At 50.1% G+C, this 25,477-nt stretch overlaps 1 protein-coding gene across 4 annotated transcripts in view; it reads left to right on the top strand.

Moving 5' to 3' along the window:
* The window catches only part of KDM4B (lysine demethylase 4B), a 219,573-nt gene that overhangs the window by 62,285 nt on the left and 131,811 nt on the right, over positions 1–25,477 (top strand). For 3 of the 4 annotated variants that reach the window (XM_038772313.1, XM_038772312.1, XM_038772315.1), the window contains exons 3-5: positions 3,559–3,734; positions 10,301–10,415; positions 16,022–16,215. In XM_038772313.1, the coding sequence (XP_038628241.1) occupies positions 3,559–3,734; positions 10,301–10,415; positions 16,022–16,215 (485 nt within the window). The remainder of the gene's footprint in view (positions 1–3,558; positions 3,735–10,300; positions 10,416–16,021; positions 16,216–25,477) is intronic. The other variant, XM_038772314.1, reaches the window with a different exon arrangement.

The raw sequence follows: 25,477 nt of genomic DNA, 5'->3' as shown, positions 1-25,477 counted from the left end.
CGTGCTTGACAAATACCATAAAAAAGAGGATCCCTGAAGGAAAATTTGATTTTTTCACTCACCTAATAATAATTATGGTACTTGTTAAGCTTTTATTATGTGCTAAGCCCTAAGGTAAATGCAATCAGATCAGACACAGTTCCTGCCTCACAGGAGCTCATATTTTAAAGGGGAGGGGGATCAGGTATTGAATCCCCATTTTTGAGGCCCAAAGAAGTGAAATGACTGGCTCCAAGTGGCACAGCTGAACGTGCATGTTTCTCAGCCCCTCTGAGGTGCTGGAAGTGAGAGACAGTCTTCTAGACTGTGAGCTCGTCTTCTAGACTGTGAGCCTGTTGTTGGGTAGGGACCGTCTCTATGTTGCCGATTTGTACTTCCCAAGCGCTTTGTACAGTGCTCTGCACACAGTAAGTGCTCAATAAATATAATTGAATGAATGAGAGCCTTGGGGGAAATCTAGGTTCTCATCCCTTTCCTCCACAACTGGTTGTGCTCTCTAGGAATTCTACCTCATACTTAGACTGTGAGTCCCATGGGGAACAGGGAGTATGTCTGACCTAAGGAACTTGTACCTACCCCAGTGCTTAAAACAGTGTTTACCCATAGTAAACACTTAACAAAAACCAGAAACCAAACAAAAGAACACCCCACGAAATCCTGGCTTTTTAGGATTCCACTCCTAACTCTCCGTTCTGGGCCTGAGAGGCGTGCTTGGTTGGTGTCTGGGTGCTTTGCTTTGACCAGATTAGCACTCAACCTTTGGCAGCTCATTTCTCCTCTCCCCAGACTTCAGCCCTATTTTTCCATCGAGCCATAAGTGTGCTCCATTTTTTTCTTTTCCCTCACATTCAGGGGAGGGCAGGATGAAGTTTGTTCCCAAACTTGTGGAGAGGGCATTGTGTGGGTGGGGGTGAGGCCTGCACCAGGAACCCCAGCATAAGTGCCCCACTTGGACAGATCTTTGAGGGTTTTCCAACCCCCGCTGTCACCCCAGGAGGCTGCATAGACTCCAAAGGCGAGGTAGGCCAGCAGTGGGGGGAGGGACCAGCACCGGGTCAGAGCACATGACTACGATCAAGTGGGACACTGAAAGCCAGGAGAGCAGAGGAGGCAGTTTAAGGCTGTGGTAAGACAAAGCTTCGGACCTGGCTGTGGCCCGGCTGAAGACCAGAGTTGGTGACTGAGGACAGACTCGCTGTCAAAGGAGCAGCTCTCCCTGAGCAAAAGCTTCACATGGAAAGAGAGGTGAGGAAGCAACAGAGAAGCAGTGTGGCCTAGTGGAAAGAGCCTGTGCCTGGGGGCTCAGAGGACCTGGCTTCTCCTTCTGGCTCTGCCAACTGTCTGCTGTGTGACCGTGGGCAAGTCACTTCACTTCTCTGGGCCTCAGTTTCCTTAACCAAAAAATGGGGATTAAATCCTGTTCCCTCCTACTTAAGACTGTGTGTCCCATGTGGGATAGGGACTGTGTCCGACCTGCTTAACTTCTATCTACCCCAAACTTAGAACAGTGCTTGACACATAGTAAGAACTTAACAAATACCATAATAATAATAATAATAATAATTTCAGAGGAACTTTAAGCATTTCACCACGACAAGGGACAGTATTTGTGTGTGGCTGGGATTGTGGATCTTGCGTTGACCTTTTCAGCCACTTATGTACTCGTTGGTGAAATGTGCTGTCAGTGGTGTCTCTGAACACAAAGGAATATATATATATACTCACAATATTCAAGTGCTTACTGTTAGGCCTTTTTTTTTAAATTGTACTTGTTAAGTGGTTACTATGTGCTAGGCACTGTGCTGAGCACTAGGGTAGATACAAGGTAATCAGGTTAAGCACAGTCCATGTCTCACATGGGACTCAGTCTTAATCCCCATTTTACAGCTGAGGTAACTGAGACCCAGAGAATAATAATAATAATAATGATTGTATTTGTTAAGCACTTACTATGTGCCAGGCACTGTATTAAGCATTGGGGTGGATACAAGCAAATCGGGTTAGCCATATTCCCTGTCCCACGTGGGGCTCACAGTTTCAAATCCTCATTCTACAGAGGAGGTAACAGGCACCGAGAAGTGAAGTGATTTGCCCAAGGTCACACAGCAGACAAGTGGCAGAGCTGGGATTAGAGCCAAGGTCCTTCAGACCCTCAGGCCCGTACTCGGTCCACTAGGCCACATGGGATAGGTACAAGCTAATAAGTTCGGACACTGTCTGTATCCGAAATGGGGCTCATAGTCTTAGTCCCCATTTTACAGTCCCCATTTTACCTGAGGCCCAGAGAAGTGAATTAACTTGCCCAAGTACACACAGCAGAAAAATGGTGAAGCTGAGATTAGAAGCCAGGTCCTTCTGACTTCTGGGCCATCCTCTTTTCACTAGGCCACACTGCTTCTCTATATCTATATCTGACAAAGGATGTACTTAAGAGGGCAAACAGAGATATGTGTACAGAACTCATAAAGGATGGCGGAGTACCGGAAGCCATCTGGTTCAGGGGGGACTAATCTGAGAAGCCTCGTGGAGGAGGTGGGCCATTATTTGTAGGGCTTGGAAGGAGTGGGGGGAGGGAAGAGGAGGAAGAATAGGTGTCGTCCACACACCTGGCATGAGTTGAGCGTGCCAGCAGCAGGAGCAGTGGTTGTGGGGTGGGAGGATGGAGTTTTAGGGAGCAGATCAGCTTGACTGGAACGTAGGGGTGGGGTGGGGGGGTGGACATTGGTGGTGATAAATCTACATCACTTAGTGGTCGGACAGAGTACCTGGGTGAGAATTAGACATGGTCCTTACCTCACAGGGGGCTCATATTCAAGAGATAGACACGGAACCAAGGACGAAAGCACATAAAGTTAAAAACAAAGCAGTTGGGGAACCAAGGCTGGAGGAGCAGCAGTCCGGGCTCCTGATGGCTCAGTGCTTAGTAGAGTGCCTGACACAATAGTCTGCTGCCGCTGCAGTGACCACCATAGCAACTTTGGCCTTCCTGACGCTCCGTGTTTTGTGGAGGCTGCACCCTGTCACGACTTCTGTCCTTCCTACAGCAGTAGAACAAAGTGGAATGGGATCATAGGCTCAGGTTCCCATGAAGGGGCCAGGTGGCCCAGCTAGGGGGATGCAGGAGGGTTGGGGAGCCGGGGGGAAGAGGGATGGATGGCGACCTAGAAGTGGGTCCCGGGTGCTTGAGTGTAGACGTGAGCGGAGGGGGTCTTGAGGGGTCACAGCCCAATTGAGCCCACCTACACCCACCGAGGCACCAGAGTCCCCGATGTTCATCTTGCTTGCCGAGCACAAGCCAGGCTCTGCGTCTCTGTGTCAGAGACATCCTTTTCGAGGCCCCGAGTTTGCCAGAGCAGTGGCCTAGACCCAGGTTTGCCCCTGCTGAGCTCTGGCCAGCAGTTTTTGCATCAGTTGAGTTGCTACCTGTCCCCCGGAGTCGGGCCACGCGGTTGCATGTGCTGAGATTTGGGTCGTTCTCCACGTCCCTTTGGGTCAGGGATGGCATCGGGCTGGTGAGCCAGGTAGTTGACTCCTCTCTTCCCCTCCCCCCGCTTCCAGGTGATCCCCCCCAAGGAATGGAAGCCCCGGAAGACCTACGATGACATAGATGACATGGTGGTCCCTGCACCCATTCAGCAAGTGGTGACGGGGCAGTCAGGCTTATTTACCCAGTACAACATCCAGAAGAAGCCCATGACGGTGGGGGAGTACCGGCGCCTGGCCAACAGCGAGAAGTAGGTGATGAAGCCGGTCTCCTGTGGGGAACGGTGGGGCCCCGGCTGGGAGGGGGCCCCCCTGGCTTGCGGAGCACGGAGACTTTGTGCCGGGGCAAGCTTTTATCCAGAGTTGGCCCTGGCACTCCTGGAGCCCAAATGTATTTGCTCCCCGGGATAAGGAATGGAGCTGAGGAAGAAAGCCAGAGACTTTCCACCTCAGCCCTAGTTGTCTTGAGACCGTGGGTTGCTTGGGAAGAATTGGAGAAGTGGCGTAGTGGATAGAGCACGGGCCTGGGAGCCTGAAGAACCTGGGTTCTAATCCTGGCTCCGCCTCATGCCTGCTATGTGACCTTGGGCAAGTTGCTTCAGTTCTCTGGGCCTCAGTTACTTCATTTGGAAAATGGGGATTAAGACTGAGCCTATGAGGGCAGGGACTTTGTTCAACCCAATTACCTTGTATCTGCTCCGGTGCCTGAGTAGAGTGCCTGGCACAGAGTAAGCACTTAACAAATGCCACAATTATTATCATCATTATTAATATTAGCATAATCATAATGATATTGATGAGGACCCTAGAGAAAATGGTAAGCTCCTTGTGGGCAGGGAACATTTTTGCTGACTCTGTTTTACTGCTCCCTCCCAAGCAGAAGGTAAGCACTCAGTAAATGCCACTGATGGATTTATGGTCAGGACTCCTGGCCCCTCCTAGAGAGGTTGATGGGGTAGGGAGGAGAAACTCCCGAGGGCTGAACTGGTTTGGTTCTGTCTCCCAGTCTTCTGCTCTTTCCGCTAGACCATATTGAGTCCCTTCTTGGACCTGCGAATATTTTCAGCCACTCAGCTTCCCCGGGAGAGTGAGTTACATGTGTTCACCTCCATCTGGGCAAGAAAAGTTTTTCTTTTGGTTTCTTTGGGAATGTCTACTTTCAGTGGGTGCCTCCTCATCCCAGTGCTGTGGGACTTGGGAAGCAACGTGGCCGAGTGGAAAGAGCATGGGCCTGAGAGTCAGAGGCCCTGGGTTCTAATCCTGCTTGTGGTGTCTGCTGTGTGACTTTGGTCAAGTCACTTCACTTCTAGACTGTGAGCTTGTTGTTGGGTAGGAACTGTCTCTATATGTTGCCAACTTGTACTTCCCAAGCGCTTAGTACAGTGCTCTGCACACAGTAAGTGCTTAATAAATACGGTTGAATGAATGAACTTCTCTGGGCCTCCGTTCCCTCATCTGCAGAATGGGGGTTCATCATTTGTTCGCCTTTCGGCTTGGACTGTGAGCTCCGTGTGGGCTCTGATGACCTTGTATCTACCCCAGTGCCTAATATGGTGCTTGGTATGTAGTAAGCACTTAACAAATACCACAAATTATTATTATTATTATTATTATTATTCCTCTTTTTATTCTGGGTTCTTGGGGCACTAAGAAACCAGTGATTCATTCAGTTGTATTTATTGAGCACTTATTGTGTGCAGAGCACTGTACTAAGCACTTGGGAAAGTACAATACAACAAACAGTGACGTTCCCTCCCACAATGAGCTTATGGTCTGTGGGGGGAGAAGACATCAATACAAATAAATAAAATTACAGATATGTACATAAGTGCTGTGGGACTGGGTAGGGGGAAGAGCAAAGGGAGCAAGTCAGGGTGGCGCAGAAGGGAGTGGGAGATGAGGAAAAGTGGGGCTTAGTCTGGGAAGACTTCTTGGAGGAGATGTGCTTTCAATAAAGCTTTGAAGGGAGGAGAGTAATTGTCTGTGAGCAAGTGATACAAGGGAACATATGTGTTCTCCCTCTTAAACTGTGAGCCCTTTGTGGGACCTGATGATCTTATATCTTTTAGACTGTAAGCCCACTGTTGGGTAGGAACTGTCTCTATATGTTGCCAATTTGTACTTCCCAAGTGCTTAGTACAGTGCTCTGCACATAGTAAGCGCTCAATAAATACGATTGATGATGATGATATCTACCCCAGCTCTTAGTACAGTGTTGGGCACATAGTGAGCGCTTAACAAATACTATTGTTATTATTATTAGTAGTATTTTAATTTGGGAAACAACAATTCCAAGTTTACCCTGTCCATCCCCATCATCATTCATTCATTCAGTCGTATTTATTGAGCACTTACTGTGTGCAGAGCACTGTACTAAGCGCTTGGAAGTACAGTACAGCAATAAAGAGAGATACACTGTGATTGTGCCAACTTCAGCTCTGCCCCTTTTCAGCTGGTGCCTCTTCCAACTGAAGAGTCCTAACCCTTGCAGTCTCTCTTTGGTGGGAAACTGCTTTATTTCCCTGGTGATGCCTAGTGCTTGTTTGACCTTATGACTGCCATTGCACACTGCCTGATTTAATCAATTAGTCAATCACTGGAATTTACTGAGCACTTAATGTGTGCAGAGCACTGTACTAAGTGCTTGAGAGAGTACATTACAACAGAGTTGGTAGATATGTTCCCTGCCCACAAGGAATTTACAGCCTAGAGGGGGAGACCGACATTAAGACAAACTACATTTAGGGGAAATGGAAGAGTATAACGATATGGATGCACAGAGTTGGCTTAGTGGATAGAGCACAGGCCTGGTAGGGGGCCACTGGTTCTAATCCCGCCTCCGCCACTTGCCTGTTGTGTGACTTTGGGCAAGTCACTTCACTTCTCTGTGCCTGTTACCTCATCTGTAAAATGGGGATAGAGACTGTGTCCAACCCGATCTGCTTGTATCCATCCCAGTGCTTAATACAGTGTCCGGCACATGGAAAGTGCTTAACAAATACCACAATTGTTGTTACTGTTATTAAGTACTGTGGGACTGGGGCAGATATCAAGTGCTTGAGGAGTGCAGATCCAAGTGCGTAAGTGAAACACAAGGGAGAGGGAGTAGGAGAAATGAGGGGTCTAGTCAGGGAAGGCCTCTTAGAGGACATGCGATTTCTCCCCCCCAACCCCGCAAAGAAGGGCTTTGAAGATGGGGAGAGTGGAGGAGGAGGGAGTTCCAAGCCAGTGGGAGGATGTAGGCAAGGGGTTATTGCAGAGATAGATGAGGTTGAGGTACAGTGACTAGGTTGGCAATGGAGGAGTGAGGTGTGCGAGCTGGGTTGTAGTAGGAGAGTACTGAGGTAAGATGGGGGCAAGGTGATAGAGTGCTCTAAAGCCAATGGTTAGGAGTTGGAGGTGGATGGGCAACCACTGGAGGTTCTTGAGGAGTGGGGAAACGTGGACTGAATGGCTTTTTTAGAAAAGTGATCTGGGCAGCAGAGTGAAGTATGGACTAGAGAGGGGAGAGACAGGGAGGTCAGCAAGGAGTCTGATGGAATAGTCAAGGGGGGATATAAGTACTTGGGTCAGTGTGGTAGCAGAAAGGGTGGATTGCAGAGATGTTTTGAAGGTAGAACTGACAGGAGTTGGTGACGAATTCAGTGTGTGGGTTGAGTGAGAGATGAGTTGATCATTATTGGAAAGAATCATTGGCGTTGGCTCCAAGGTTGCTCTCTGAGCTGGGCATAAAATTTCCGATTCCCGTAAGAGAGAAAGGAGAAAAAGCATCGTGCTTGGTGGTGGCCAGAGCATGGTGGTGGCCCGCCCCCTCCCCCCATGCTTTCTGGGTGGGTCTAGAGGCCCTTTTGTTTGGATTTTCACCCTACTTCCAAAGCACTTCATACGGACCCCTTTAGGCCGAAAACTCCCTGTGGGTAGGGACTGTTGTTCTTCATTCATTCATTGTCGTATTTATTTAGCACTTACTGTGTGCAGAGTACAGTGCAGCAGTAAACAGACACATTCCCAGACCACAATGAGCTTACAGTCTAGAGGTGGGGAGACAGACATCAATACAAATAAATTACAGATATGTTCATAAGTGCTCAATAAATGCCATTAATGGATTGGCAGGAAGATCATTTTTTTGTGGATGGGGATGAGGGGTGAAGGCTAGCTACCCCGTGAAACGCAAAGGTTTTTGAAAGATGAGTTGGATATCCTCAAGTGCAGCCAGGGGGCCCAGAAGGGCTGAACAAGGAGGAGGGGGTTTATAAGCCAGGAAGATGGAAAAATGCCACTGGGAAGGCCTCCTGGAGGAGGTTTAAGTTCAGAAGGGCTTTGAAAATGTGGGGAGAGTGGTGACCTGCTGAATTGCAGGCCAGGGGAGGGGTGGTGTGAGCAAGAGATCGATGGCAGAGAGGGAATGAGACACAGTGAGTGTAGGTTGGTGTAGGGGAGTGAAGCCTCTGAGCTGGAAGTGCCTCAGACCCGATGAGCAGCGGGTGTAAAAAGGAATAATAATTATGGTACTTGTTAAGTGCTTACTATGTGCCAAGCACTATTCCAATTGCTGGGGTAGATACAAGTTAATCAGGTTGGACACAGTCCCTGTCCCATATGGGGCTCACAGTCTTCAACCCCGTTTTACAGTTGAGGTAACTGAGGCAAAGAGAAGTGAAGCGACTTGCCCAGGGTCACGCAACAGACAAGTGGTGGAGCTGGAATTAGAACCCAGGTCCTTCTGACTCCGAGGTCTGTGCTCTATCCAATGAGCCATACTGAATGGGTAACCACTGGAGGCTTTTGAGGAGTGAGGAGACATGCCGGGTTATGATTACCTTGTATCTACCCCAGCGTTTAGAACAGTGCTGGGCACATAGTAAGCGCTTAACAATTATTATTATTATTATTTCCTCATCATCATCTTCAACCCATTCTCCAGTTGTCCAGTGCAGCACTCTCCATACACGGGCTCAGTTGTTCTCAGTTGTTCCGGGCGAGACTCCCCAACTCCCGCCTTGAGGGCAGGATCAGTGCTCACAAGGGCCTTGCCTTGAGGGTAGAGTTGGGAGAGGCTGTGGTAAGCAAGTGCTGGGAGAAACTGCCCCTCTGTCCTCCCTGGCCAGGGAAAACTGGGAACTTCGCCCGAGTCACTGTTGTGAAGTGCATCAATCCTCCTGTGATAAGATGTCAAAATAATCATCATAATAATAATAATTGTGTTGTTTGTTAAGCACTTAATATATGCTAACTCTGTGGTAGATACAAGGTCATCAGGTTGGTCACTGTCCCTGTCCCACATGGGGCACTCAGTCTTAATCCCCATTTTACAGATGAGGGAACTGAGGCACAGAAGTGAAGAGATTTGCCAAGGTCACACAGCAGACAAGTGTCAGAGCCGGGATTAGAACCACATCCTCCAACTTCCAGGCCCGTACTCTTTCCACTAAGCCACATTGCTTCTCAGAACTCACGAGAGTGATGGCAAGCGACAGGAAGCAGTGTGGCCTAGCCGAAAGAGCATGGGATTCAGAAGGTCAAGGGTTCTAATCCCAGCTCAGCCACTTGTCTGCTGTGTGACCTTGGGCAAGCCACTTTACTTCTGTGCCTCTGTTACCTCATTTGGAAAATGGGGATTAAGACTCTGAGCCCCACATGGTACAACCTGCCGACCTCGTATCTACCCCAGTGCTTGGCACACAGTACGTGCTTAACAAATACCATTATTATTATTGTTATTATTATTATTACAGAGGATGGTCCCTCGTCGGAACATAATATTGTCTGAATTCCAGTTGGCAGAACAGAAGTTTCCTTACTACAGTCTCCCCACCTCCCATGTTATTTTGAAACCTGTTGTCTTCATTACTGGAAAAATGATCTTTCCCACTTGAGATGGAACTTTTCCAATCAGTGAGGAAATGCCCAGAGGAATTGAGTCCAGATTACTGATGCCCTAGCTGGAGTCAAACTTGCCTTTGGTGTGCCAACTTGTTGTGACTTGGCACCCGGGAATTAGGGGCTGACTTTTAAAAATGAAATGCTTAACCTAAGTATGTCTTCACTGAATGTTCCTAAGCAGGTAGCCAAGCTTCAAAGCCAGTAATATCATTATCTCTCACTTGCCCTCCTCTGGATTTCAGGGCACCTTGGATTACTATCATGGGGATTCGAGATTTCATTTTATTCGGATGTGTTTTCGGTTGTCAAGGTTTCCCGCTAGTGGCTGTGAATTTTGTCTTAGTGTTGGGAGTGGCTCTCTAGCCAACTCTGAGGGTTTAGGGTGTTCCTTCTCTTTGCCCCACCCCCAGCTCCTAAATTACCAGATTGCCACCTACTTGTTCTTATTACATTAGGGTATTTTGGCCTTTGGGTAGAAGTGTAATGGTGCCCTTCAAGATGGCAAACTCCTTCTTACTTCTTCTACTCCATCTTAGGCAACATGGCCTAATGGAAAAAGCGCAGGCCTGGACGTCAGAGGACCTTGGTTCTAGTCCCAGCCCCGCCACTTCTCTGCTTTGGGACCTTGGGCAAATCACTTCACTTCTCTAGGCCTCAGTTACCCCATCTGTAAAATGGGGATTAAGACTGCGAGTCCCAAACAGGACACGGATTATGTCCAACCTGATTAGCTTGTATATGCCCCAGTGCTTTGTACAGTGCCTGGCACATAGTAAGCGCTTAACAAATACCATTAAAAAATGGGGCGGGAGAGGGTATGATATCCTGTGGGGGTTGGGGCGGTATGGGTGCAGTGAAGGAGAAGCCATGTGTGAAAAATTTTGAGGGTAGTTGATGACCTCTTTCTTGGATTTGTCTCTCTCTCCATTAGGTACTGTACTCCTCGCCACCAGGACTTTGAAGACCTGGAGCGAAAATACTGGAAGAATCTGACTTTCGTATCTCCGATTTATGGAGCAGATATCAGCGGCTCCTTATACGATGCAGTAAGTGACCCGTCTGTCTACCTCTGGATAATGAATTGATTGGATTATTTGGAGCCAGGAAGAGTACAGAGCTTTCCCAATAAGTCAGGTGTAGTCTGAAACTCCTGAAAGATGAAGGCTGAGGTCCTTTTGTGAGAGAGAGTCTGTTGAGCCTTTTCCTTCTCCCAAGCCTCATGCCCACACTCCCTGCACCAGCCCGGAAGAATCCTGGGTTCAGACCACTTCATTTGACCACACCTTTATTCATTCATTCATTCAGTTGTATTTATTGAGCACTTACTGTTTGCAGAGCACTGTATTAAGCGCTTGGGAAGTACAAGTCTGCAACATATAGAGATGGTACCTACCCAACAACGGGCTCACAGTCTAGAAGGGGGAGACAAACAACAAAACAAAGCGTGTAGACAGGTGTCAAAATCGTCAGAACAAATAGAATTAAAGCTATATGCACATCATTAACAAAATAAATAGAATAGTAAATATGTACAAGTAAAATAGAGTAATACATCTGTACAAATATAGACAAGTGCTGTGGGGAGAGGAAGGAGGTAAGGCGGGGGGGATGGGGAGGAGAGGATAAAAGGGGGCTCAGTCTGGGAAGGTACCACGATCTTTACACCACTCAGACCTAGAACTGGCAGAAGCAGCATGGCATAGTGGTTAGAGCACAGGCAAGGGAGTCAGATCATGGCGGCTTCTAATCCTGGCTCCTCCACTTGTCTGCTGTGTGACCTTGGGCAAGTCAGTTCACTTCTCTGGGCCTCAGTTACCTCATCTGTAAAATAAAGATTGAGACTGTGAGCCCCCAGTGCTTAGTACAGTGCCTGGTACACAGTAAGCACTTAAGGAGTATCACGATTATTATTATTATTATTATTATTATTATAACTGTGTGCTGCCTCCAGGCAGGGCTTGTGTGTTGGCTTTGGCTCAGGCACCGCTAATCCCCGAAAGGCTGAGGAGAATACCAGCTGTCAGGCTCAGCCTGCCCCACTCCAGTGGGAAAAGAAGCCAGGCGTCCCCTCTGCTGGAGAGCCGGATACTTGTCGTCATCATCATCATCATCATCAATCGTATTTATTGAGCGCTTACTGTGTGCAGAGCACTGTACTAAGCGCTTGGGAAGTGTGTGCCATCTGGAAGCCTGGAGAGGCGGGGGTGCCCGCTACTTGGGCGTTGAGACCTGACTGACATCTGCTGTTGGGCCACAAGATGCCCTCTAGTTTTCCGTGTACTGTATTTTCAAGGCAGAAGCTCAGGCCCACTCTCAACCCCTGCCTGAAGCTGAGCGCTTCCACAGGGTGTCCCCAAGCAGGGGGCATGGACTGAGGAAGGAGCGGGCCGCGGAGGAGCCTTGAGTTACTTCCTTCCTTGAGTTTCTGCCCCCCCCCCCCTTTTTTTTTTTTGGGTGCAGAGTGCGGCTTTACTGCCTGCCTGCCTGCCGGTCCAGCTGGGGATTGATGCATTCGAACATTCAGCCAGTTGGAGCTGCATTTGCTGCCTAGTGCCGCAATGTGGTGGCAGTGCGCCTCCAGTTGGTCGTGTTTATTGAGTGCTTACCATGTGCAGAGCGCTGTACTAAGCACTTGGGAGAGTACAATATAACAGACACAGTTCTCTGCCCCACAACAAGCAGGCGGGCAGCCTTTTTGAGTGGCTAGACCTTTAGCAAGGGGTGGATTAGCTGAATGGGTGGATTCGGTTGGCACCAGTGGTGAGTCAGTTAACTCCCCCCAGCCTCCATTGCATCATCTGCTTCCTGCCTTTGTTGTGCACAGGGTTACCTTGAGGGAGTGGATTAGAAGGTGTGCCTGAAATGCCGGGAGCTTTTGGGGAAGAAAGTGGGCTGGCCAGTCATGATTGGTCTCTTCTGCCCTACCTTGCTTTATTTGGATGCAAGTTGGGGGCAGTGCTTTTTTTCAATACTTATCATTTGCAGCATGATGGTAACCCATCTGGGAGGCCCGAGGCCTACCAGGAAGTAAATCTGAAAAGTTTGCTATTGTGCAGGAGGAGTTAATGCAGGCCCATGATGCTGTGGTGGAGAACTGCAGCACATCAGAAGTTATCCTGTCATGCTTTTAAAGACTCCCACCCTTTTTTTTTCCTTCTCCTGACTCCTTTTTGCTGTGCAGTACGGGAATCCCGGTTTCCCAATTTTTCCATTACTTATAGGAATTTTGCTTTGCACCTCGAACTGATTCCTGGGGAGGGGACAAGTGGCCGAGTTGGGGAGAGTGAGTGGATGAAGTGTGACCTTGTCAGTTCAAATTTTACAACATTGCTAAAATCCTCCCTCTCCTCTCCATCCAAATGCGACCATGCTGATTCAAGCACTTATCCTGTCCCTCCTGGACCATTCCATTAACCTCCTTGTGGACCTCCCTGCCTCCCCTCTCATGGCCATACTTCATTTTGCTGCTCGGATCATTTTTCTTTTTTAAAAAAAAAAAATCAGTCCACGTCTCCCCCACTCCTCAAGTACCTCCCATCCACCTCCTCATCAATCAATCAGTACTATTAATTGAGCACTTACTGTATGCAGAGAACTGTACCAAGTGCTTGTGAGAGTACAATATAGCAGAGTTAGTAGACATGCTTCATATCAAACTCCTTACCAATTGCTTTAAGGCACTCAATCAGCTCTTCCCCTCCTACCTCACCTCTCTTATCTCCTACTACAACCCAGCCTGCACATTTGATGATGATGATGATGATGATGATGGCATTTGTTAAGCACTTACTATGTGCAAAGCACTGTTCTAAGCGTTGAGTGGGATACAGGGTGATCAGGTTGTCCCATGTGTCACTCAGTCTTAATCCCCCCATTTTACAGATTAGGTAACTGAGGTTCAGAGAAGTTAAGTGACTTGCCCAAGGTCACACAGCAGACATATGGCGGAGCCAGGATTAGAACCCATGACCTCTGACTCCCAAGCCCAGGTTCTTTCCACTGAGCCATGCTGCTTCTCTAGAGCCAACCTACTCACTGTAAAGCAATCTCGTCTGTCTTATTATTATTATTAATTATTAATAATTAGTAGTAATGATGGTATTTGTTAAGCACTTATGTTTTCAGCGCCGAGGTGGATACAAGCTAATCAGGTTGGACACAGTCCCTGTCCCACAAGGGGCTCACAGTCTTAATCCCCATTTTACAGATGAGGGAATTGAGGCACAGAAGTGAAGCAACTTGCCTAAGGTCACACAGCAGATACGGGACAGAGCTGGGATTAGAACGCATGACCTTCTGACTCCTAGGCCCGTGCTCACAGTTTTATTTATTGAGTGTTTACTGTGTGCAGAACACTGTACTAAGCGCTGCGGTGGGTACAAGCAATTCGGGTTGGACACAGGCCCTGTCCCACACAGGGCTCCCAGTCTCAATCCCCATCTTACAGATAAGGCAACTGAGGCCCAAAGAAGTGAAGTGACTTGCCCAAGGTCACACAGACAAGTGGCGGAGCTGGGATTAGAACCCAGGTCCTTCTGATTCCCAGGCCTATGCTCTATCCACTAGACCATGTGGCTTCCTTTGCCATTGACCCCTTGCCCATGTTCTCCCTCTCATCTGGAATTCCCTCCCTGCCTCATATCTGACAGCCTGCCACTCTCCCCACCTTCAAAGCCCTACTAAAATCACATCTCCTTCAAGAGGCATTCCCTGACTAGGCCCTCGTTTCTCCTACTCCTTTTTCCTTCTATGCCACCTATGCGCTTAGATCTGCATCCCCTTAATCCTGTGACACCCCGCGCCCAGCACTTGTGTACATATTCTTACATCTTGAAGCCCCCTCTGTGGCCTAGTGGATAGGTCATGGGTTCTAATCTGCCACTTGTCTGCTGTGTGACCTTGGGCAAGTCACTTCACTTCTCTGGGCCTCAGTTACCTCATCTGTAAAATGAGGATTGAGACTGGGAGCCCCATGTGGAAGAGGGACTGTATCCAACCCGATTTGCTTGTATCCACCCCAGCGCTTAGTACAGTGTGTGCCACACAGAAAGCACTTAAGAAATACCACAATTATTATTATTACTACTACTATTATTCTGTCATTTCCCCTATCTGTAACTTATTTTAATGTCTGTCTCCCTCTCTGGACCGTAAGCTCCTTGTGGGCAGGAATCATGTCTGCCAACTCAGTTGTACTCTCCCAAGCACTTAGTTCAGGGCCCTGCAGTCAGTCGTACTTTTTGAGCACTCACTGTGTGCACAGCACTATCCTAAGCACTTGGGAGAGTATAATACAACAACAGACACATTGCCTGCCCACAAAGAGCTAGCGCTCAGTCAATACCATTGATTAGTCGGTGCGTCTGACACTAGAAACGGGAGGGAGGAGAATGCGTGGATCAATTGGGAAGAGACGATCCATGCCCCCATAACTCGAACCCCCAGACGAGGTGAGGTGGGAAGACGGTGGACGGGGAGGGAACCAGTAGGTGGAAATTCTTCAATTTGGGCCTCAAGCGAGCAGCGTCCTGCTGCTTGTTTATGGAGTCAGCGACCAAATCCAGGGCGAGTGGAGTTGTTTAGATCAGGTCCTCAAAACCTGGACCAAAAGACCACGATTGCCTCAAGAATCGAAATGGAATGTGTTTAGGAGGGATAATTTGTTCCCCTTTATCTCTTCAGTGGAATGGTATTGTATAATAAGTGATTGAAAAATTGTCATAACCGAGAGGCAGAACACCAATTAATGGATATTCCATTTATCGTTTCCTCTCTCCATTGTTTGAAGCATTTGAGCATATGTTCTGTTTAGCCTAGCTCATGCGCTCTCTCCCTCCTCCCCCTCCTCCCCCTCTCGCTCTTTCTGACCCTCTTGCTGGGTCAGTAACAGCCTCTGTCGACCAACACTGTCGTTTCTGTTTGTCTTCTCCTTAGTGTCTTCGGTGAAGGGAGGGAGCAGCAATTAATTACTTTCTGCAGCTCAGCAGGCATTCACACTAGGCCTGTGACTGGTGGGTTTAATAAAAAGAAAAAATAAACACACACAAAATATTAGATTCCAGAGGATCGTCTCCTTTCGGCATCAGGTTTAAGAGCCAAATTTGGGCAGACGTAGGTTGGTTTGGTCCCTCCAGGTGTGGAGAATGGCACACATTGGTGGGTGCTGGTGGGAAGTAGTTCAAGAAGCAGCTAGCTCACGAGCTGAAAAGCCCATAAGTGCTACGTTTCTGGTTTGGTGGTCCAGTTTTCCCCGGTTCTTTTTTCCTTCTGGGCCATGGGACTCCTCGGCTGAAAACCAGCCAGCCAACCAGCCCCAGACTCTATGTGACTAAGTGGATTTGGAGACTGTTTTTGGTACTGCTGCAGGCTCTGTGTTGTAGTGGTTGGGATGGGGGCTCCCCTCACCCTAGTTAACAACAATAATAGTGGTATTTGTTCAGCACTTCTGTGCCAAGCACTGTACTAACCACTGGGGCGGGAGATAGAAGGTAGTTGTGTTTCGGTTGGCCACAGTCCCTTTTCAATCATTCAATCAATCAATCAATCAATCGTATTTATTGAGCCCCCATGGGGCTCCCAGTGTTAGGAGTGTGTTTTCTTTGGGGTGTTGATGGAGTGCTGTTTTTTTCTGTTGTTTTTTTTTCTTCCTTAGGACGTGGACGAGTGGAATATCGGGAACTTGAACACGTTGTTGGACATGGTGGAACATGAATGTGGGATTATCATAGAAGGTGTGAACACTCCATATTTGTACTTTGGGATGTGGAAGACCACATTTGCTTGGCATACCGAGGATATGGACCTCTACAGTATCAACTATCTTCATTTTGGGGAACCCAAATCCTGGTGAGTGAATCCACTGCCGAACTTGGCCTGACATATTCCAAGGGCACCTCTATATCCCAATCTGACTTTTCGTTCCCTTCTGCCTCTCTGTACCTGTCTCAATCTCTCTCACTCTTTCCAGTTTCAGGATGACTCCTCACAATGGGAACTGGAAAAGAACTGAGTATGTTTATCCAAGCTTTTCAGCTCCCAGAGTTGGTCCAGCCCTGAGCATGATATTAGAAGAGAACAGGCAAATTGGTGGATGCATTCTAAGACAAATGGCGTCTCCGCCCTCCCTTCCGTTTTTCAGAACCGTTTGGCCTGAGGGTTTTGATTTACCTGGCTTCTTTTGTCAGTCAAATGTACCTCCTGCACCTTGGGAGCCCTGGGTAGTCAGTTCTTTTCTTGACCTAACTGCAGTTCCCTGGTCATCACTGTGGCTTCCCTTGTTGGGCAGAGTGGCTCTTCCCAGCTGTTAGAAGGGAAAGAGAGTCAAAGCAGGTGAGTCCTGAAGAGTGGAAATCTGGGGCAGAGGTGATGGTATCTATAAAACGCTTATTGTAATGCACTGTTCTGAGCACCGGGGTGGATATAAGATCATCAGGTCAGAACACAGTCCTGTCCCACATGGGTCTCATGGTTTAAGTAGTAGGGAGAACAGGCACTGAATCCCCATCATACAAATGATGCTGCTGACTCAAGCCACTAAAACGACTCTGGTGTCTTCATGGCCTGGCAAATCTCGGAGCTATCCCTGGGCTCTTTTGGGCTACTGGTTAGTAGGTCCCCGGTTCAGAGTCAGTGCCTGGAAGAGGTCCGATTGGGGGCCTTCTAGGGGAGGATCAATCAAAAGTGGGAGAGAAACCTAGATGGTTTCCCTCTCCTCTGTCTCCCCTTACCCCTCTCAACCTATTTCCTTGTTAGAGGTTTGGAGGTGTGAAAATGAACAATGAATGGCGTGTGTATGCATGTGCGACTCTGCGAAAGGTGGCTGTTGGGCAAGCAACACAAACAAGTTGGCGAGGACCTTTATTCTGTTGCCTGGGGTGGGCTGCGTGCCATTAAGAATATAATTATAGCATGCCAAGACCGAAAGGGGGCTCTGCTCCAAATCCTGACGCAGTTTATGAATATTGACCTCTCGATGCAAATTCAAGCCAAAATGGTACCCTCTGGTACCAGCAGCGAATGTCTTTCGTCCTGCGGACAAATTTGCATCCCCCAGAAAGGTTGCTTATCTCTTGGCTGATAAAATCTGCATGTCTAGGAAGGAAGCCACCTGTCAAAGGGACTGCTGATGCTGGAAGAAGCAGCACCTTATGACCCTTAGAGTGGCACTTGAGACTGGCTCTGGCCCCTGTACTCTCTTGCTTCCCTCTCTCCTCCTCCTCTTTCTTCTTCTTTTTTCTCCCCCTCCCTTAATGGTAGTGGTAGGAATAGTAATGATGATGATGATTGTATTTGTTAAGCATGGATTTGGTGCCAAGCGCTGGGGGGAGATACAAGGTCCTCGGGTCAGAGACAGTCACTATCCCACCTGGGGCTCCCAGTCGAAAGGGGAGAGAGAACCCAGGTGTCTGAATCCCCATTTTACACAGGAAGAAACTGAAGCTTAGAGGTGTTAAGTGACTTGCCTATAGTTGCACAGCAGGCAAGTGGCAGGGGCAGCCATGGGCATTGCTGTTAGTGGAACCGACCGGGGCTGGGAACCCGATGGAGAAATATGGGAAGGGGCGCGAGGTGGTCTGGCGGCTAATGGCCTTCGCAGAAAGAGTCGGTTTTTCGTTCGAGAGCAGGTCAGGCTAGAGGAATTTTAATCTTCCTGGTCCTTCCACTGGTTTTGTCTTGAACCTTGGGCAAGCCCCTTCCCTGGTTTGCTCCTCTTCTAGACGTGCCGGGATGCCGTGCAGTCCTTGAGCATCAATTCCTTCAGAGGGAAAGAGCTCTGGACTACCCGGCCCCACCGGATTTTTATTTTTTATATTTTGGCTTCAGGGCAAGCGCTCTGTGGATCCCCGTCGGGGTTTGGGGACGGAGAGGGATGCGCTCCTTGGAGCCGGAGCAGAAATGGGCCTCTGACGGGCTCCCATCTTTTACTGCATTCATCTAGAACCAGCTGCTGGTCAGCTGCGGCGGGCTGCCTGTCACCACTAGATGGTGCCGGTGGCCCACCGGTTGGCTCCGCGGGGCTTGTTTTATTCAGACCCGGCCATTAAAGCACTTGCCCAACCTGCTTGCGTCTGAATGCTGAAAAATTGCTGTGACTTTCAAAGTCCTCGTACTTTTTTTTCAAAATTCTCCTTCTGCGGCGCGGGGGGGGGGGGGAGCGGGAAAGAGGAGCCCAGATGCCGACTAGCTCCAAGGCTCTCTTTCAGCTGCTCCCATCGATCTGCTCTCTTCGGCTGCCCCAGCCCGTGCCCATGCCTCTCTTCACCGTTCCTTGCCCTCCTCCTTTCCTGCCTCCAGACCGCATGGCTCGTGGCCTGCCTCCACCCTGGAACCATCCTCCCGTCCCAGCTCTGGCAAGCCGCGGCCCTCCCCTCCTTCCAAGCCTCCCTTCCCGGAAAGCCATCTGGTCCAGGAAGCCTTCCACAATTGAGAGTCCCGTTCCTATCGTTTCATCAGCCATCTTGGCTCTCCAAATGTGCCTATGAGTTCTATTTGTTATCCTTTGGTGCGCCTGCCTCTCCTCACTTGCTCCTAACAATTGTGTCCATTTAAGCCTCCTGATTTCCCTTGAGATTGTGAGCTATGGGCAGGTGGGTGGGCCATCGTTTGTTACCACTCCTGTCTATCCTGCGGGCAACCCAGATGGTGCCAGGCCTGTGGTCGGGGCCCAGTTTGCCTAGGAGGGAGAGGGTTTCACCCGCTGCACTGGGTGGCCAAGTACTATCCTTTTTGTTTTCCTCTGGGCGAAGCCTCTTCCTGACAGATCACTGGGCTCGCTTTGGAAAGCTCTTGTACCCCAATCTTTCAGAAAGTGAGTTGCCAGGGCCAGTGGAAAACTGCCTCACACTGAGACTGAATTTTACCATAAAGAGGATTTCCCGGAATACAGCTTTCTCAGACGTCAGACTTGGGAGTTTCCTGCCAAGTCGAGAAGATTCATTCAGTCGTATTTGAGCCCTTACTGTGTGCAGAGCACTGTATTAAGTGCTTGGGAGAGTACAGTATTCATTCAATCATATTTATTGGGCACTTACTGTGTGCAGAGCACAGTACTAAGTGCATAGCACTACCAAGCGCTTATAACAACAAACAGACACATTCCTGCCCACAATGAGCTCACAGTTTAGAGAGGGAGAGCAGAATAAGATGTATTGCGTGTCTGTTTTCCCCACCCCAAGAATTGAGAGAAAAATCACACGGACCCTTGCTCCAGTGAGTCTGAGTCTGGTTTTCTTTATACTTTCCAGACCATTATTCATTTCTTTTTCATTATTCATTTGAGCAGTGGAAGCTTGTGTGGGGAGGAGAAGGCTGTTCAGGATGCAAAGTGCCAATTGACAGTCTGAACAGGAATGTTGTGCTTCAGTGGTATTTTTCCAGCTCCGGAGGCACTTCAGTGGGTATTGGCGTGGTGAAGAACGCCAATTTCTTCCTCTAAAGCCATGCTCTCTCCTGCAAGTGCCGCCCGACACTAAGGAAAATGACAGTGTTACCACAGCTAGCTAAATAAGTAGCTACCTGCCATTAAAGCATGAATCCGCCAAAAGGATTTTTGAAATTTCAGTGTCACTATTACTGTGACCGGCGCTGAGCTGGGTCGTGGTTGAATTTGCCGTTTTACTGATGCACTCACTGTCTGAATTGCACACGGCGGGGGGCGGGGGGGTCTGGTGGGTCCATGAATACCCGGCAAGTCTACGGTGGTTTGCTATTTGAGTGCGGGCAAGATGGGAGCCTGTCAGTTTCTTAGGTGTTTCTAATGAGAGCTCTTTCTCTGTCCTAGCCTGCATCCTTTATATGGGAAAGTGGTATTTTCCCTTCAGATGTCTTTGTAAATCCTTTGATTTGATAATATTAAACATTTCTCTTAGTTCTGGAACTCAATGAGGCTGTCACATGCTCTTTAAACAGGATCTTTCAAATCTGCCTTCTCCTTCCCCCTCAGCCCTGGAGTCCCATGTGGGACAGGGACTGTGTCCAGCCTGATGATCAGGTATCGACCCCAGCGCTTAGTACAGTGCATGGCGCGGAGTAAGCGCTCAACAAATGCCCTTTATTCCTCCCTCCGTTCTTTTTCTTTCTCCCTCCCTCCCTCACTCCCTGGCTCTCTGTGGTCTGTGGGGAGGGGAATCAGAAGGGCCCATGATAAGGGAAATGCAACTGGCGCCAGGCCTGAAGCGGCGGCCTGGGAGAAGCTCCATTTTCCGACCTTCGATTCGGGGAGGGCGGGAAGCTGAACCCGAAGCGGGCAGAGCCGCAGAGGTTGTGAGTTGAGGGGAGCAAAGAGGTTAGCTATCCTGGAAACTCCCGAAAGACGTGGCCTCTCTCGAAGGGGAGACGTGCAAGGTCCCGTGTGATGGCAGTCTTGACGTGAGTGCAGATGGGCTTGCTTCAGCGGGGTCACCAGCCAGCGTGGAATGGCTTGGACTGCAGCCTGGCCTAGGCGATTCCCACCCCTCCCCTCCTCCGGGCCAGGGCCTGTCTGACGCCGGACCCTTTTTTTGGAGAGGGAGGGTGGAGGGGAGAGCACATGGGGCAGTTTGGGATGGTTGGAGAGTGGGCTGGAGCAAAGGAAAATTGGGCCTAGGTGCTTGTTGGCCTGAGGCCAAATGGGAGGCCTTGCTCTAACGGGGACTCTCCCCATGACAGTCGTCAGTCCATGGCATTTATGGATGCAGGCTAGGACAGAGTAAGAGCTCTCATTAGAAACACCTAGTGGCATTTATTCAGCCCTTACTGTGCGCAGTGCCCTGTACTAAGCAGTTAAGTGAGTATGATCCAATAGAGTTGGTAGACACAATCCCTACACAACCAGGAGCTTACCAACTTGAGCTGGAGACAGGCATTAAAATGAATTACAGATGGATATGTACCGAAGTGCTGTGGGAGTTGGGTGAAAATCCAAGCAAGATAGGGGAAATGGTGGAGGGTAAAGATATGTACAAAAGTGCTGTGGGGAGAATAGCAAGTGCTTAAGGGATACAAATGCAAGTGTAGAGGTGTCAAGTGGGGAGGGAGGGAAGGGGAAATGCGGGCCTAGTCAGGGAAGGCCTCTTGGGGGAGATGTGATTTTTAGGAGGGCTTTGAAAGGGGGGAGGGGGTGGTCTGTCAGATAAGAAGGGGGAGGGGGTGCCAGGCCAGAGGCAGGAAGTGGGCAAGGAGTTGGCGATGATAGGTGAGATTGAGGGACAGAGAGCCCGGCAAGAATTGGGCTCCAGCGTGTTTTGTTTTATTTTTATTTTTGTGGTATTTAAGTGCTGGTTTAGATACAAAGTATGCAGACTGGACACACTCCCTATCCCACATGGGGCTCACAGTCTAATCTCCCCATATTACAGAGGTGGAAACTGAGGCCCAGAGAAGTGATGTGAGTCTTGCCTAAGATCACATGTTGGCAAGTGGCTCAGCTAGGGTTAGGATCCCAATTGCCTGCCTCCCAGCAGTAGTCTGGGGGAAAGCCCCTAGAGGGCTGACCCTCCTGATGCTCCAGTTTCTGCCGGCTCCACTTTACCGCACCTTCAGCTTTCGGGGAAGGAGGGGAGAGGTGGTTTGGAGGGAGAAGTAGCTTCTTGTCCTCATGGGGCGGGTAGGTCGGCTGCTGTGGAGCATTGGGAAAGAAAGGGCCCCTCTCAGGTACTGGCAGCCACGGGGACATCATCACTGACAACAGCTAGCAGCCTCCAGCCGGGAGGTGGTGTGGGGGGGGTGTTAGTCTCGTCCACCCCAACCTCTCTTCCCGAGGCCCCAAATTGACCAATTCCAGGGTCATCCCCCTTCTTTTGCCGCCTTCTGAGCAGGGTGTGGGTCACCCACATGGGCCGAGTCGTCTCTTTTGGGAGGAAGCTCTGAGACTTCCCTCTGCCTCCTCGTCCAGGAACCGGCCCATCAACCGATCAATTGGTGAACGGTATTCGAGTGCTTACCGTGTGCTGGGGCATCGTGCTAAGCGCTTTGGGTGGGAAGATGTCAAGAGGGCTCAGGGATTGGCGAGTGGGTGGGTGGGCCCTTCTGGCCGTGCTGTGTCAGCTGGGGTCAGGCCACGCCCAGAGGAGCCCTTTTACAGAAAACCAAATTGGGGACCGAGAAGGTGGGGAGGTCGAGCCGAGTGAATCCCGGTTAGGCCGAGCTTGTTACCCAGATGACATCCTGTGGGGCAGAGGAGGATGCGTTGTGACAAAATGCCAGAGCTGGTTTGGCAGGGCTCTGATGCGCAGCTCCCTGAAGGCCAGGGCTTGGCTGCCCCGCACTCCTCCGTCTCTTCCTTTCGCTCTGCACTCTGACAGCTCCTTTTAATGGCTTTTCAAGTTCTTCTCGGTGAGAAGCATTGGATCTGTTCGCTGCCACCGAGCAAAGCCCGGGATTTCAGATCCAGCTGGCTGGCTTCCAGCTGGTGGGGCCCACGGGGGACCGCTAGGGGGAGCTCCGGCCCTTCACAGGACCCATCCCGGGCCCCAGTGGTTGCCCCACCAGCCCACCCGCCTGCCCACCCGGAGATGGCTGCAATGACGGATTCTGTTTTTCTGGCTCCACCTTGGTGGAAATTTCCCGGGTTCCTTCATCCTTTTTATAGACTTTTCGACCCTGGCAGTGACCTTCAAGGCCCCCTTAGGGAAGAGCAGGAGTGAGAAAGGTTATAAACTTGCGGTTTGGGGTTCCGCTGCCCAAATGGGTGCAGCGGGGCAAAAATCCTCAGCTTTCTGACAGAGGTTTTTACGCTTGGGGATTATGTCTTCCTTTCTGGGTATCTGTGTATCCCTCTCCTCGTGAAGAAGCCCGACCCCATTCATCACTTCCCCAGTTCTCCCCTTTCCCTCTTACCTGGCTCACCCCTCCCTAGTCTGGAGTCATGGGGAGAACCAGGTTTGGCACCCAAACGGCCAACATGGGCCAGAAAACACGGATTTGAGCCAGAGGAGAGAGTTGTGGAGGTCTGGCTGTGAGATTAGGTCCCAAGGCTCAGAATCAGGTGGGAGGAGGGCCAGACAGGAGCAGAACCACCAAAGAAAGCTGCAAGAGTATGTGGCAATGGTCGAGAGCTGGGAAAAGATATCGGAGATGTCAGAGTCTGAGCTTAACTTCCCGGCTCGGAGAGGAGGGGGACCAGAGAAAGACCAAGGCCGTCACCTTTAGCAGCAGCAACTTGAAATGGGGAAGAGCCTTCTCATTTCTCCATTGGGCCAGGCATCCAAATGAAATGCGGGGTAAGGGGAGGGGACAAGGGTGGGCCGGAAGACTTGCTTGGGAACTGGCCCAGGCCCCCCTCGGGATTGCCTAGTGCTAGAGAAGAGTAGATAGCTTCTGCCCCAGGCAGGTCTGAGGCCCTGAAGATGCTCTCTATCAGAAGAGGAGAGGTGTAGGCCCTCTAAAGAGAGACTGAAAAGATGTGGTCTCCAGGGGCAATCGTCAGGTATTTTTTTTTTTCTTGGGCAGGGGAAGACTTTTCCACACTAAACCAATCTTGGGGATTGGTGCGGACCAAACTGCCATTAAACAAGGTGATGTAGGCTTCCCCCCTCCACCCCATTTGTGGGAGCGGTGGGTGGTGGACCTTGGCCTCAGAAACCCTGCCAGAGAGCATTTCAGGCAACAGCTCCCCTTTGCCATCTCACGCCCTTCCCGCCTTGGGGTTGGCCCACAGTCCCACAAAGGATTAGGGGATGAGAGGCAGGGGCAACGGCTCCCTGCTCTTGCTTAGCTGCCTGCTCTTGAATCAGTCTGGAGACCCCACCCCAAGAAGCTGTCCCGTTCTGCCTGTCCGAGCTCAACCTGGCATCTTCCGAAGACAGCCACCTCACCCGGCTGCCACACCTCCTTCCGTTGGTCAGCTCATGGGTTAGGTCCTGTGAACGCAGTTCGAAGGGCCATAAGCTTGAGTTCTGGCTTCTGGTGGTTCTCCTCTCCACCCCACCCCCCGATCAGGCTGCAGGAAGGGGAAGAGCCCCAAAAGAGGCCTTGGGCTTTTGCCCAAATCTCAACCGAGGAGGCCAGGGTGGCTAGAGAAGAGGGGAGCTCCCTGTTGTGTCTGCTAGGGCTTTCCAATCACTAGTATTTATAGGGCACCCACAGCACTTGTATACATAGCCATTAGTTATATTAATGTCTGTCTCCCCCTCGAGACTGTATGCTCGTTGTGGGCAGGGATTATGTCTGTTATATTATTTTGTACTCATCTCAAGCTCTTAGTACCAGTGCTCTGCGCACAGTAACCGCTTAAATATGACTGAGTGCCAAGCCCAGCACTTCCCTCTGACTTAGTCTGTGAGCCCCATGTGATACAGGGACTCTGTCCAACTTGATGATCTAGTATCTACCCCAGGGCTTAGAACTGTGGTTGACACATAGTAAGCACTTAACAAATACCATTAAAAAAAAAGGCACTGTAGTAAGTACTTGGGCAAGCATGACTGAAGCAAGAGGCCTATTCCATGCCACTGCACCAGGAGCTTATGACTCAGTGGAGGGAAAAGGGCAGATACATGGTACTTTCATGTAGAGGGAGCAGGAGGGGGTGATGAAAGAGGTTTGCCAGGGACCTAACAGTCCCTGTTGGGGGAGGGGATTAGCCACGAGGTGAGGGTTGGTGAGAAAAGGGCAAGGACCCCAGGAGAGGGGCTGTGTAAGCAAGAGAAAGGCTCCTGCCTGGGGAGTGGCCTCGAGAGAAAATGGCGGCAAGAGAAGCAGTCCCGCTGGCAGGGGAGGGACGCAATCGGAGAGTTGCCAAGCGTTGGTGCCTGAGCAGGGAGAAGCAGCTGTCGCCATCCTGGGCCTTCATCTGGCGTCTCCCATGCCAACCGCCGAGGTAGTCTTCCCCAGCTGGGGTGAATTAGAAGTTTGTTTCCCAACATCCCCTGGAACAGATCGGCCTGGTGTTCCCGGAGCAAAAGGCAATTTCCTGAAAAGAGCCCCTTAGCCCCTCTGCCCCAGGCCTTCTGATGGGACAGCTGGTGGGCTGGGAACAGCTGTTTTCTTTTTGTGCAGAAGCCCTAGTGCACATGCCTCTTGCTCTGGTTTTTCCCTTCCCGGGAATGCTCTTCAGCCGCTTTCGGGGAGGCGGAGCAGAACCAGTTGTGGTGAATGCTGCTTCCCCTCCAGACTCGGGTCCCCGGGGGAA

The sequence above is a fragment of the Tachyglossus aculeatus genome, chromosome X1 (assembly GCF_015852505.1).
Source record: "Tachyglossus aculeatus isolate mTacAcu1 chromosome X1, mTacAcu1.pri, whole genome shotgun sequence".
Taxonomy (NCBI): domain Eukaryota; kingdom Metazoa; phylum Chordata; class Mammalia; order Monotremata; family Tachyglossidae; genus Tachyglossus; species Tachyglossus aculeatus.
The sequence above is the reverse complement of the archived record's forward strand: the minus strand, read 5'-3'. Positions and strand labels throughout refer to the sequence as shown.